Source organism: Macaca fascicularis, chromosome 18 (assembly GCF_037993035.2).
Source record: "Macaca fascicularis isolate 582-1 chromosome 18, T2T-MFA8v1.1".
Taxonomy (NCBI): Eukaryota; Metazoa; Chordata; class Mammalia; order Primates; family Cercopithecidae; genus Macaca; species Macaca fascicularis.
In genome coordinates this window covers 79,156,799-79,169,967 of record NC_088392.1, presented here as the reverse complement: position 1 = coordinate 79,169,967, position 13,169 = coordinate 79,156,799, and the positions used below count along the sequence as shown (strand labels likewise).

The following is a 13,169-nucleotide window of genomic DNA, read 5'->3' as shown; positions in this document are numbered from 1 at the left end:
ACAGGCACACAAATACACTTGCACACGCCCATGTGTGGACAGAATCATGAGTGTGTCTATGTATATTTTAGAAATCATGAGCTCCTACCAATTCTTGCAATTCCAGTCCATCCCCACAGGCCTCTTTCTTGCCTCTCTTCATTCCATATGTGTGTGTTGCCTCTTCCTTTCTGAAAATCCTGGCTCTTATTCACAACATGACACATTTATTCATTTGCTCAACCATCAATACATCTAAATTTGTTTGGAATTCATGTGCACTATGAGGGAATCCCTTTTGAATGTTAGTCTCAACTTATCTATAGTTTAAATCCATCAAATGTTGCTATGTAATGACAAATAAAAGCAAACCATGCAATGCAAACATAGACAAAGATGAAGCTCTGTGCCCCTTCTTCTTTGTCAACAGTCCAGCAAGTTTTAGGATGAGCCGCTCCAGCTTCTCTGAGAAAGGCCCATAGTTCCTACCTGGGATGAGAAAAGTTTATATTATGTTTAATTTCATAGACAATTCAATATTCTGTTACAAGGAATACTGTTGCTTTAAACTCTGTAACTAAACCAAATTCTAAAAGAAACCAGTTGCTAAGGCAACTGGGCAAAGAGATAATTAATTCATCAGTCATTATATGCAGATTAATCTGCCTAACCGAGTGGGAAAGGAGGTAGGCTTGTTTGATTTTTCCTTTTGGAATTAGTAGAAGAGAGAATGGTGTGGTTTTTTAAAATCCGTAAGAGGCCTCAGAGTTCATCCTGGAAAGGGTGGAGGCTTTGGAATCCAACAGAACTCTACCCTTTCAGACCCCTGCGAAAGCTATGGACCAAATTGTAGGCAATATGGTGCATTTTATAATCATCAAATGAGATGCTGAAAATAAAAAGCACCTCTCAGTGTCTTTTAAAAATGAAGAGTGACTTACAAATATTAGCATAAATTTCTCTAAAAAAAAGGAAATGATTTTTTTTATTCACTGGTAGAATTGACCACACAAACTCCTCTGTGCTCCCACTGTAATTGTTACAGAATTCAGAGAACTTGACTGCAGGTCCAGCCCTCACAACTAGACTATTAAATTAATGGGATCAGGGACAATGTCTTATTTATCCTTATAATCTCAAGGCATAGAAATGTGCTAGATGTATAGTAGGTGTTCAAAGAATGCTTTATGATGAATGAATGAATGAATGAATGAATGAGTGAACATGCATTGCTTTAAAAGCACCTCAAAGCCTCCATCTGTCCCCCAGGCTTTGTGTTGTCACCTGCTGGTGTAAAAGTATAACTGCATAAATGTGTCTAAGAACAAGGAATTGAAGTCACTCAACTGTCATCAGGAGACTCTCCCACAATTGCTGTGCTGAAAATTCTACATGTGCATTTTGTTCTGTTTTATTTTGGTGAAATATATGCAATATAAAATTTACCATTTAAACCATTTTTAAGAGTACAGTGCAGTGGCATTAAGTACATTTGCATCATGGTGCCATCTTCACCACCATCCATCTTCAGAAATTTTTCATCGTCCCAAACTGAATCCCTGTACCCATTAAACACGAACTCCTCATTTCTCCTCTGTTCTCAGCCGGTGGATACCACCATTCTACTTTCTGTCTCTACCACATTTTGCTTATCCATTTGCCCATCACATATGCATTTTTCTACAGTTCCTGGTATGCCTTGTTACCTTTATGTTCCCAGCCAGCCGCTTACACTGTGCTCATCTGAGTGTCACAGGCCCGCAGTGGGTCTTTGTTGACTGTACTGTAGTTCATTGTTCACGTGCCTGCCCAGCAGAGAAGGTTAGGAAATCATCAAGGATGTCCGCATGCTGCCTGGTGGAGAGGGATAAGATGGATATATATTTGTTCAATTCCTATTGGATGATCGTCATAATGACCACAGGCCACGTGTTGGGAGCTTGCTGCCTGCTAGGCACTGTGATGCGGTGAATCAGTCCATCTAATCCTCACCACAGCCCCGTGGGGGGAGTACTGTCACCCTCACCCATGCACCGAGAAGGACAGAGAATAACAGAGAAAGGGACCTCTGCCGGCATTCTTGTTCAGCAGCCGCTATGCTGCACCCAGGGCAGGGCAGGGGCCGCCTCTGAGGAAAAGTTGGCGAGCCCAGAACATGCATTCCGCAGCTCATCTGCCTGCCCGACCTCCGAGACTGAGTTTCGTCATCTGCCAGCCTGCCTCCTGGGCGATACCAGTTCCCTTCCCTCTGCCTGTACCTTCTGCAGAGACTCCTCACCTGAAATGTGCACCTTCTCTCCATGTGGTCCAACCCCCCCCCCCAACACCGGCTTTGGGTGAAGCTTTGCCCGATTCCAAGGACCCTCACACACCCCTCAGCGTCCCTCCCGCGCCACCTGGCCCTCGGTTCATGCCCATCCTGGCACGCTGCCCTCTGAGTGAGTGGGCTGTGCTAGTCTTACTTGCTCAACTGCACAGAAACTTAGGAAATTGGTCTTAGAGTGTTCTTAGCCTTTCTGGAATACATCTCTATGGGTGATGGCCTGTAGGTAGCAATATCCATGTGTTCAACTACTTGGATCTTCCTTTCCTTTTCATGCGGACATGAAGTCGGACCCTAGGAACCATCTTCCCTTACAGTATATCCTCTCATGATTTGCTTAAAATATGAGAACAGTGTGAGGCAGACAGACATTACTGAATTCCAACATTGGATCAGTGTTAGTGCTAGGATTCATATGGAACCAGGTGTTAGCCTAGGGGCCACATGACATCAGGTGTTGGTGCTGAGATTCATGTCACCACACCTTTGATTTTCCACAGGAGTGCTCACTGATCCAAAAAAAAAAAAAGAAAAAAAAACCCACCACTGTTAGGCATTTAAAATGCAGACCACATTGTTCCTGTGTCTTTTCGCTCCAAATCAAGGGACTTTGTACTAAATATGTTTATACTCACTTTATACTAAAATATGTTTGTGAATATAATTATTTGAAGAATAGAAAAGTCAGGGTATCTAGAACCGTCTGTAAGTGCTAAAATTATTTTTTATCATAAAATATTCCTTCAGATAGAAACTTTGTTCATCTATGGTAGATTTGCTTGAAAAATTTTTACATTTTACTTCGTCTGTTGTTAGCTAGTAAAGAAAGCACCATTTTTAAAGCATTTTAGACTGGTTTTGAAACTTCACTTTGGTATTAAAACACATTGGCTAAACAACATGTGTTTGAGTATCTGCTGTAGTCCAAAATGCTGCTAGGCTATTTGAGGTTAAACAGCAGATTGAAACAGATGAGGCTGCTGATTTTCACTGTTCAAATGAAAATTATCGGGCACTTTATTTGATTTCTGGTTTGTAAAATGTGTTTTAAATGCAACTTTGATGTGTGCGGTTTCTCTTAAAATACACCAGTGGTTCCCACACCTGCCCTTGCCTCACAGCCTGACCTAGTTTGGTGGTTTTCAGGGATTTTTTTGAATTGTAAGACCTTGATAGTTCATTCTATTTGCAGGTTCCTCTTGTTATGCTTTATGGGATACGCTTTTGTTTGGTCTTGTTTTAACATATTCAATGGCCTTTCCACCTTCTGTTTTAACACAGTAATTAAACTCCTATCTGTGCCACTGAGTCCAATGCTTTAGTGGGAATATTTCAGTCCTGGATTTTTGGACAAGGGGTGAAATCAGAGACATGTAACCTACTTTTTCTACTGATTCAGTGTTATTTCTGGTTTTTAAAGCTGTGAGTTAAAGAAGAATGTGTTATTCTTCTTTACAGATGATACTTCTAAAACCTCCTTAATTATTACTTTGGTTATAGGGGTAAGAAAAATAGAAGATAAATTATTTCAATACATCCTAAAATATTTGATCACAGATTATTATGTACAGAAAAGGAAAATGGAAAAATGTTTCCCTGCTTTTCTCTAAAAATTGTTAAAAATTTTATCATGATTTTTTAAAGTGTATTATAATTAGGTCACGGGATGATCTCTGCTGCTAAAAATGAATGATCATCTACTTAGGTTATTTCCACCAAGATACTAAGAAAAAAAAGAGATAAAACAACAGCAAATTGTTTAAAATGTCACGAAGGGAGCCCAGCTGAGGAATGTGTGCACATGGGTCACTCAATGGCCACAACTCCGGCACCACCCAGTTGTTTGCAACTCTCAGGCTGTAGCTATCGGCTTCTTGGAGCATTGTTAGTGCACTGAATTTAGTGACCATTCACCTTTCGTAAACTGTTTTGTTCCTCAAAGACAGAGTCTCACTCTGTCACCCAGGCTGGAGTGCACTGATGCAAACGTGACCCTCTGCAGCCTCGACCTCCTGGGCTCCAGCAATCTTCCTGCCTCAACCTTCCAAGTAGCTGGGACTACAGGTGCATGTCACCGTGCCTGGCTAACTTTTGTATTTTTTGTAGAATTGGGGTTTCACCATGTTGCCCAGGCTGGTTTCAAACTCCTGAGCTCAGGCAATCTGCCCCTCCTTGGCCTCCCAAAGTGCTGGGACTACAGGTGTGAGCCACTGTGATAGGCGTTAAAACTGTCGATGTACCTGTTCCAAAAGTCTCAGTGCAGCTTTCATCTTTAATAACCTTTCAAGTATAAAGACTACAGAAAGACCAGTTATTATATTTTCTATTGATTTTTTTAAATTAATATTTCACACATCCACTAGCTTGTGCTATACATACATCTAGTCAGTTTTCAAACTTGAACAGCCATCTCCTGGATCTTGGCCTGTCATGAACTGAAACAGCTGCCTTGAATTTTTTCATCCTTTCATCCAGTGGTTAATTAAATTTCTGCAGGGGTGGGAGGCTTCTTATAATGGGAAACAAATTTCCTTCTTACTGCTATTGGGGACTTGAGCTCAGCTAACCAGAGAACAGGTGACCTTTTATTAAACATTTGCCATCTTCAATCAGAAGGACTGAAAGAAAATTATTATTCAAAATGTACAAAACTAAGGATAAGAGAAATTTAAATAATTAACCTTTCAAATGCATTCAGACTTTTGAGATGCCTTCTGCAGCCCTGGCCCCCACTGTCCCCTCCAACCTGACCCACTGGTGCTTAGTCTCTTCCATCACATTTGAATAAATCACTGAGAGCCCATGGCTTCCCCGCACCACGTATGGCATTGGGCCCTCTTTGGCAGCGATGACTGCCTTTCTGTTCACACGCATTTCGTTGTGAGAATGCCAGTGGACACAACAGCTGCTCCTTTGGATTTCACCAGTTGTCAGTGGTTGATCAGCTATTTGGAATGCAGCCAATATGAGTGAGGAAATATCCATATTTGTGGACCTGTTACAATAGTGAAAGCTACAACCACAAAAAAAAGATGCAATACCGTTTTGAATTTGAACACCAGACCAACGTGAATGGTGAGATAATTGTCATCTTTACGACAAAAGAGAACTGAGCAAATAGTTTGCATGTTGGATGATGTGTTTGCAATGACTTTGCTAGATACTGCCAGTAAGAAAGTGTTCTTGGGCAGAGATACCTAGGGAGTTGGGTTTTGTTTAAAGCCATAACACAAGGTGGATTTTGGTTGTGTGTTCAGAGCTGAAGTTCTTGTTCCATTGGAGCACTCCACGACTCCCCTTTTAAAAGTGCAGCCTCGGCCGGACGCAGTGGCTCACCCCTGTAATCCCAGCACTTTGGGAGGCCAAGGCGGGCGGTTCACAAGATCAGGAGATCAAGACCATCCTGGCTAACATGATGAAACCCCGTCTCTACTAAAAATACAAAAAATTAGCCAGGCGTGATGGCGAGCGCCTGTAGTCCCAGCTGCTCAGGAGGCTGAGGCAGGAGAATGGCGTGAACCCAAGAGGTGGAGCTTGCAGTGAGCGGAGTTCCCGCCACTGCACTCCAGCCTGGGTGACAGAGCGAGAGTCTGTATTAAAAAAAAAAGTGGAGCCTTTTCTTTTGGGACACTCTGAAGTTTGGTTTTAAAGGCAAATGGCAAAGTTGCATCTGTGGAAATGGCTACATATCATCACTGTAGGCACAACCTCTGCGTGCCCCCTGTGACAGTGAAGAAACTCTTCTCAGGTTTAGAGACAGAAACTTTGAAGAGCAAGCTTCGGTTCCTTTTCAACCACGATATTAAGAAGCATTTAGGGCTGGGTGCAGTGGCTCACTCCTGTAATCCCAGCGCTTTGGGAGGCCAGGGTGGAAGGATCGCTTAAGCCCAGGAGTTTAAGAACAGCTTGGGCAACATAGCAAGACCCTGTCTCTACAGAAAATTTTAAAATTACCCAGGAGCAGTGGCACATGCCTGTAGTCCCAGCTACTTGGGAGGCCAAGGCGAGAGGATCCCTCCAGCCTATGAGGTTGAGGCTACAGTGAGCCGTGACTGTGCCATTGCACTCAAGCCTGGGCAACACAGTGAGACCCTGTCTCTAAAAAGAAGAAAGAAGAAGGAGAGGGAGAAAAAGGAGGAGGACAATTTTGACGACAGACAGAAGGATAGACTCCATTTTATTAGGGGCTTGGACTCTAGTGTGGTTGCTGCCACCCAGGTGAAGCAGCTGAAAGAGACGCGGTGCAAAGGACACTGCAGATATTTGTGACGGGCATGGAGGGCAGGCCGGATTTACTGGTTGCTGGAAGAGTGGCAGATCATATTGGAAGTGAACATCATGAAACCCTCTTGAACTCTGAGGAAGGCACTCAGGCTCTGGATGAAGTCATATTTTCCTTGGAAACTTAGGACATGACAACAGTTCACACTTCAGTAGGTAAGTATTTAATTTCCAAGTAGATTTGGAAGAACACAGGTAGCATGGTGATTTTCTCTGGACAGAGATCACATGAACTTACGCAGGGTTACATATATTTTCATGAGGCTGAGGAGAGTCAGGGGCCTCTGAAGGAGCTCTATTTGTTTGATGTTCTCAGCGCAGATCCAACTGCCCACGCTGCCCACAGCCTTCAACTGAGAGTCTGGTGGCTGCATCATCGATTTTCTTCCTGTTACATGTCTCTGCCACCAGAAATGAGAACTCCAAAGATGGGGTGGAGAAACAGCTCCTGAAAGAGACATTTGAGGAATCTAATCTGATACCCTGAAGATATTCTCTGGGGAACAAAAGAAGCCTTCAGGGATGGAATAAGAATGCCTGGTTTAAGGTGTTACAGGAATATGTTGAACATCAGGTTGGTGATGCAATGACAGCAAATGTGGGCCAGAAATTTCCCTTCAATATCCTAAAGTCAAAGAACTCTATTCCTGCCCTCAAGGCTTGAACGCCACTACCCAGGCAGGGCTGAGTGGCTGAGCCAGTACCGGACGCCCGCTCACTGATCCACTGTAAGTCAGCTGCCTAAGCCTAGGTGCTCTCTGAGCCAAAGAGCAACAGCGAATGTTCTTCTCATTGTGAAGGGTAGGGGTACTGGGGATGGATAGGGGAGCAAGGAAAATCAACCACCCAGGCCTACTGGGGTGTGAAAAAAATAAAAGTCTTAAGTTTAAAGAGAAAGAAAGAGAGAGAGAGAAAGAAAGAGAATTCTGAGACCTCCTAGATGTCTTGAACTTCAACAAGAGTGAGGAAACAACTGTTTTACTTTTGTGCCTTTCAAATTCTCCATGAGGTGACCAGGACCTTCTCTTCCTGGCTCTGGCGCAGTCAGCCTGGACCCTCTGCCCGCAGCTCCCAGGGCAGCCCTGGGTCCCCGCAGGTGGGTGTGTTGCCGAGGAGAGCAATGCTGCTGCTGCGGTTGCCTAGCAACAGACGCTCACACTGAGAGCCGGAGCCACTCTGCTCTTGGTACCCTCCTCCCCAGCCCTGCTCCCACTGCTCCAGGTGGCCAGCTGGTACACCTGATGCTGATCCAATGGTTCTAAACACACATGAGAATGGTTTCCCAGACCAGACTAGAAAAAGGTCAGGTGATTGGGTTAAAAAATGTTTTAAGGTGTCTTGAATTCCTGCCTGAAAATAGGCTAAGATTGGCTTTGCATTTTTTGTAAGAAATGTCTCATCACTGTATAAGGAAAGTGCTTTTATGTTTTAGAGTGTTGGCAATGTGTTGTGGCACACAATGCAGGTAATAGTGCGAATGTTGCAGCCAGGCTACAAGGGTCTGTGTCCCAGGTACTCTTCTTACTCAGCCTCTCAGCCTCTGTAAAATGATGATGACAATAGTTCCCACCTTTTAGGGCAAATACCAAGTAAATTGTTCCATGGAAACGATTTAACCCAGTGCCAGCAATCACTCCATAACTAGAAGCAGTTTTACAGCACACACATTATCATTGTATTATTAATATATTAACCTTTTGGGTATATTTTGGTATATTTTTCATCACATGTGTTTACCTAATCCTTCTTAAATTTCAAGTATAGAATTTATCTTTAACAGTGATCGCTAAATCTGAACAAGTGGAAATCTTTTGCTATATTTTTAGGGAAACTAAATATCAGACTGCCTTAAAAATGTGGCTTCAGGTTCTAATATAATTCTCCCTTTATAAGTTTTCAAGGGATTTATTTTGTCCCCTGCTCTCCAACATTTTATAGAAATCTTGACATTAAAAAAGTTGGCAAATCCTTATAAAAATCCCACTACTCTATGCTTTTTTAAAAAAAAAAAAGCATAGATACATACATTTTCTCGCCAGGCACTGTGGCTCAGGTCTATAGTCCCAGCTCTTTGGGAGGCTGAGGCGGTTGGATCACTTGAAGTCAGGAGTTCGAGACCAGCCTGGCCAACATGGTGAAACCCCATCTCTACTAAAAATACAAAAAATTAGCCGGGTGTGGTGGCAGGTGCCTATAATCCTAGCTACTCGGGAGGCTGAGGCATGAGAATTGCTTGAAGCTGGGAGGCAGAGGTTGCAGTGAGCCGAGATCATGCCATGGCACTCCAGCCTGGGCAACAGAGCCAGACTGTGTCTCAAAAGAAAAAAAAAAAAAATCTCCCCTTCTCACTGCCCCACTAGCCATAGCGCATGCTGGGTTGATATTGCCATGTGTGAATATATGTGTTTACACACTCACAAGATGTGAGTTGTGGAAACTGTGCTAAACAGTCTCCTTCCACAAAACTTGAACTTTTAACCTAGCTCAGAATGGAGTCTGACACTGTATGTTTGCTTCTGCCTATGTCTAGAAAAGTAATTCATTGCTTTTTTAAAATGTATTTTTATTTTCAGTAGGAATATTTACTGAAAAGTACTGTACTGAACAAATGTTTTTTTAGTTTAACGTGTGGTCATGAAATTCCTTTGATGAGAATTCACACTTTGAGCTGGAGTTATCTTTGGCTTTCATAACGTCATTCATTCCCTTGACAAATATTCCCAGAGCATCTCCTCTGGGTCAGGCACTGAACCAGGTACAGGTGCGGCAGGTACCAGGACAGGCTCAGCCTCGGCCCTCAAGGGGTCTACAGTCTAGTGGAATTTTGAGGACACAGTTAAACCATCACAATGCAAGGTGATGGGTGGGACGAGCAGAGACTCTGGTGCTCCCTTAGAGCATGAGAAGACATGCTTAACCCCCAGTGTGAGGTAGGCAGTGAGGCCCAGCTTGAGGCTGGAAGGATAACTAGGGGTTGGCCCAGAAAAGAGAGTCCCCAGGTATTCCCAAGACACAAGCAGCACATGCACCTGACCAGCCTGTTCAGGAACTGGGAGTGTTAGGAGGGATGGGGTACGCCCTAAGAAGCGGAGAGTTTATACTAACCCAGCCAGAAGGACCAGGCCCGGGGCTTGTAGATCATGGGGACAGTGATGTGACTGGGTTTGTATTACCGCAGTAGCAGCATTGTGCAAGGTGCACTGAAATGAGACAGGAGGCAGTGGAAACCCTCCGGAGGCCTCTGAAATCCAGCTCTATTAGTAATCTAAGACCACAGCAGTGGCAGACGCCACAGAAAGAACAGGACAGATACTCAACAGGATGCAGTAACTGTTGGGGTTTGTGAGAAAATAGAGTCTGGCATAACTCCCACCGTTCTGGTTTGGAAAATTAGGGGCCCTTATTCAAGAGAAAGAACAGAGAGAGAAAGGAGCAGGTAGAAGGTGTAAGGGTGGCACGGGGCATGAGCTCAGTCTTTGGCAAGGTGAATTCCAGACACTGGCGGCACCGTGGGGGTGGTGTGTCTCGGGACGGTGGCGGTCAGCAGGATGGGCTGGGCTAGGGATCCGTGGTGGGTGCGGTGAGAGCTGAGTGGGCAGACTATGGAGGATGCAGTCAGCCCGTCAGGAACAGGTGTGCGGGTTGAGAGGCTGCGCTCAGACCCCTGGGTGGAGGAGCCCGGATGCACCAGCCAGAGGGACAGCCTGAAACCCAGTGTAGTCTCTAGGAGGAGTCCAAGCAGGAGCCACAGAGACGCGAAGAAAATAAAGACCAAACCTTGTGGATGAGATGACCTAGATGCCCTTGATGAGAGTATTTTCCCTGTGGGGTGAATGTGGAGGCCAGGCTGCCAGGGACTGAGGTGGGAGTAGCAGGAGGGGAATACAGGCGGGGTCAGACGCGACCTTTCTAACTCTTGGCTGCGGTGGGCAGGAGGAAAACGGGTGGAACTAACAAGGGGCGTGAGATGGAAGGTGTTGTGTGGTTCAGGTAGGACAGAGTTGAAGGTGTTGGCTTGCTTGAGGGAAACCAGCCGGTAGCAGGAGAAGTTGAAGCAAGAGTGGAGAGGGGAAGGTGCCCTGGGTGAGGGGCGAAGGTCCACAGGGCAGCGGCGGGCCTGAGGGTAGGGGAAGCGCCTCTTGGGGGACCGGGGCGAGCTGGGGTCTGTTCTCCTGAAGGCGGCCAGCTCCGCAGTGAACAAGACCGTGTAGGTTTCTTGGAAGGTGGAGGGACGACGGAGCTGAGCAAAGACAAGTAGAAGACAGCGCAGCGCCAAGCCGTCAAGTGGGACGGGAGCAGCCACACACAGGGAACAGTGACCTCTCCACGCCCACGGCTGGCGTCCACGACTTCGGCCCGACCCCCTCTTCTGACCTCCTTCCCCCAAGTCCAACACTGCAAACGCCGAGCTGCCGGCTGCGGCCCTATTGGAGGGGCCTCAGTAACAGAGGGCAGGTGCCAGTCTCGCGCCCTAGTTCCTTCCTCTGCTACAACTCCAAGTTCGAGGCCACAGTGCCTTCTGGAAGAGTGGTAGTGCTGCTTGGGAGCACTGCACAGGAGAAACGGGGGCTGGAGGTAAAGACAGGAGGCTCGGGAGGCGGCGACGTGGGCGAGCTGGAATAGTCTAGAAGCTGAGCAGAACAAAGGCGGTGTGACTGGTGAGCCTCGGAGGGATCCTCCTCCCTGCTAGAATATGCATGATCCTGCGGGAGTCTTCGCCCGCCAGGAGCAGGGACGCGTCCGAGCCAACACGGGGCGCGCGCCCAGGCGCACTTTCCCGGCTCGGGGTGCAAGAGAGCCAGGCAACCGCGGCGCGGCGGAGGGGCTGCAGGCCCGGACCCCAGGCCGGCCAGCGTGTAAGCGCCCCCGCCGGCCGGGCTCCGTGGGGGGTCAGCTCCCAGACCCCTACAGCGTGGTAGCGCCTCTCCGAGTGCTCCGGGACCAGCGGCCCGGCCGCCCCCAAAGTCAGCTTCCCTTTCCCTTCCCCGCACCGGGATCCCAGACCAGGGAGGGGCGCACGTCCGACGGCAGAGGACTAGCGGGGCGCGAGCCGGCCCGGCAGGTGCCCATCGTCGCCCTGTGGGACCCCCGGTGGCGCGTTCTGTCCTCCGCGCCACGCTCAGCCACCACCCCGGCTGGTTGGGACCCAGCACCCAGTGGAGCGCGCCGCCCCCTCGGGGACCCGCTGGGCGGGGCTGAGCGAGGCTCGGAGTGCGGGCGCGGGGACGCGGGGCGAACCCCGGGCGCTACGCCACCTCGGCTGTCTCCAGCGGAGACCGGCGCCCTCGCCTCCGTCTCCGTTCATTGTGCCGCATTCATCCAGCAGATTTTAAAACAATTCTCGTTTAAAAAGGCATTTTACTCCGCGCGTCTTCCTTACAGCCATTTAGTTGGGAGTTTGCGGTGGGCAGGGGGAGGGAGAAGAAACGCCTGCTCCGAATCGGAAAACACCGAAGAGACCAGACCGTCTGTTTCAGCAGCAGGAAAGACACCGGCCGTCGCGGGAGCCGCGCACGTCTCCAACTCTCTGTTGCTTTTTGCGCACATTCCTAACTGCCGGACGTCCATCCCAGCGGGCAGGCATGGGGTGTTTGGGCGGCAACAGCAAGACGACAGAAGACCAGGGCGTCGATGAAAAGGAACGACGCGAGGCCAACAAAAAGATCGAGAAGCAGTTGCAGAAAGAGCGCCTGGCTTACAAGGCTACCCACCGCCTGCTGCTCCTGGGTAAGGCCGAGGGGCGCGCGGCGGCTCCCGGCCCCAGCGGAGCGCACAGTCAGGAGCGGCGAGCGCCGGGCTGGGCGGGCAGGGCCGGGCGAGGGGCGCGCGCACCGCCGAGCGGCGGAGCCCAGACGGCGGCCGGGGCGAGCTCCTCCAGCCGGGAGCCCGCGTGTAGGAAATCCCTGTGCTGGGGGAGGAGGATTGCTCAGACCCGGCTAGTGGTGAGAAATGGCAGCGATATCCGGACACAGTTCACAGCCTACTTTCTGTTTGTTTGCAGGGGCTGGTGAGTCTGGGAAAAGCACTATCGTCAAACAGATGAGGATCCTGCACGTCAATGGGTTTAATCCCGAGTAAGAATGATCAATTTCGGTTTTGCTTCCAAACTGCATGCAAACTTCGTCTCTCCCAAACGTCCCAGAAGTGCTTTCTCTAAACAATGTATTTGATAATTGAGTAGACATTCAAGGGGGAAAAAATTAGATATTTGCTGTTGGATTTGGTATATTTAGGCAAATCCTTCTTCTGCTAGTGTCTAATTTAAAGAAAAAACCTGCTTAACAAAATATGATTTATAGGTATTCTTGGAGTATTGATCTGTATTACTGGTATTGCTCTGAGCACACTTAACCAATAGCTCAGTATATTTTTTCAATATAATATTTGTCTGCATCTATTTCAGTTTATAACTATCAGCATATTCTCCATGGGATAGACCTAGGTAAAATACATTTACAAGTGTAGCTGCATCGTTATATTTATATGCAATATTCATAGCGATTTTGCCTTGTTTTTATGTAAGCTGCATGGTTGTTTAAAGCTATAGATTTTAAAAATGTGTGCATTCAAGTTTGTTTAGAGTGCA

At 47.3% G+C, this 13,169-nt stretch overlaps 1 protein-coding gene across 4 annotated transcripts in view; it reads left to right on the top strand.

Annotated features, from left to right (window-relative positions):
- Positions 1-13,169, top strand: part of GNAL (G protein subunit alpha L) — a 202,595-nt gene that overhangs the window by 56,729 nt on the left and 132,697 nt on the right. Inside the window, exons 1-3 of one of the 4 annotated variants that reach the window (XM_065534249.2) lie at positions 11,291-11,439; positions 12,064-12,310; positions 12,585-12,657. In XM_065534249.2, the coding sequence (XP_065390321.1) occupies positions 12,166-12,310; positions 12,585-12,657 (218 nt within the window). In that variant the 5' untranslated portion in view covers positions 11,291-11,439; positions 12,064-12,165. Of the gene's footprint in view, positions 1-11,231; positions 11,440-12,060; positions 12,311-12,584; positions 12,658-13,169 lie in introns of those variants that run through there. The other 3 variants (XM_065534248.2, XM_065534250.2, XM_045377973.3) reach the window with 3 other exon arrangements.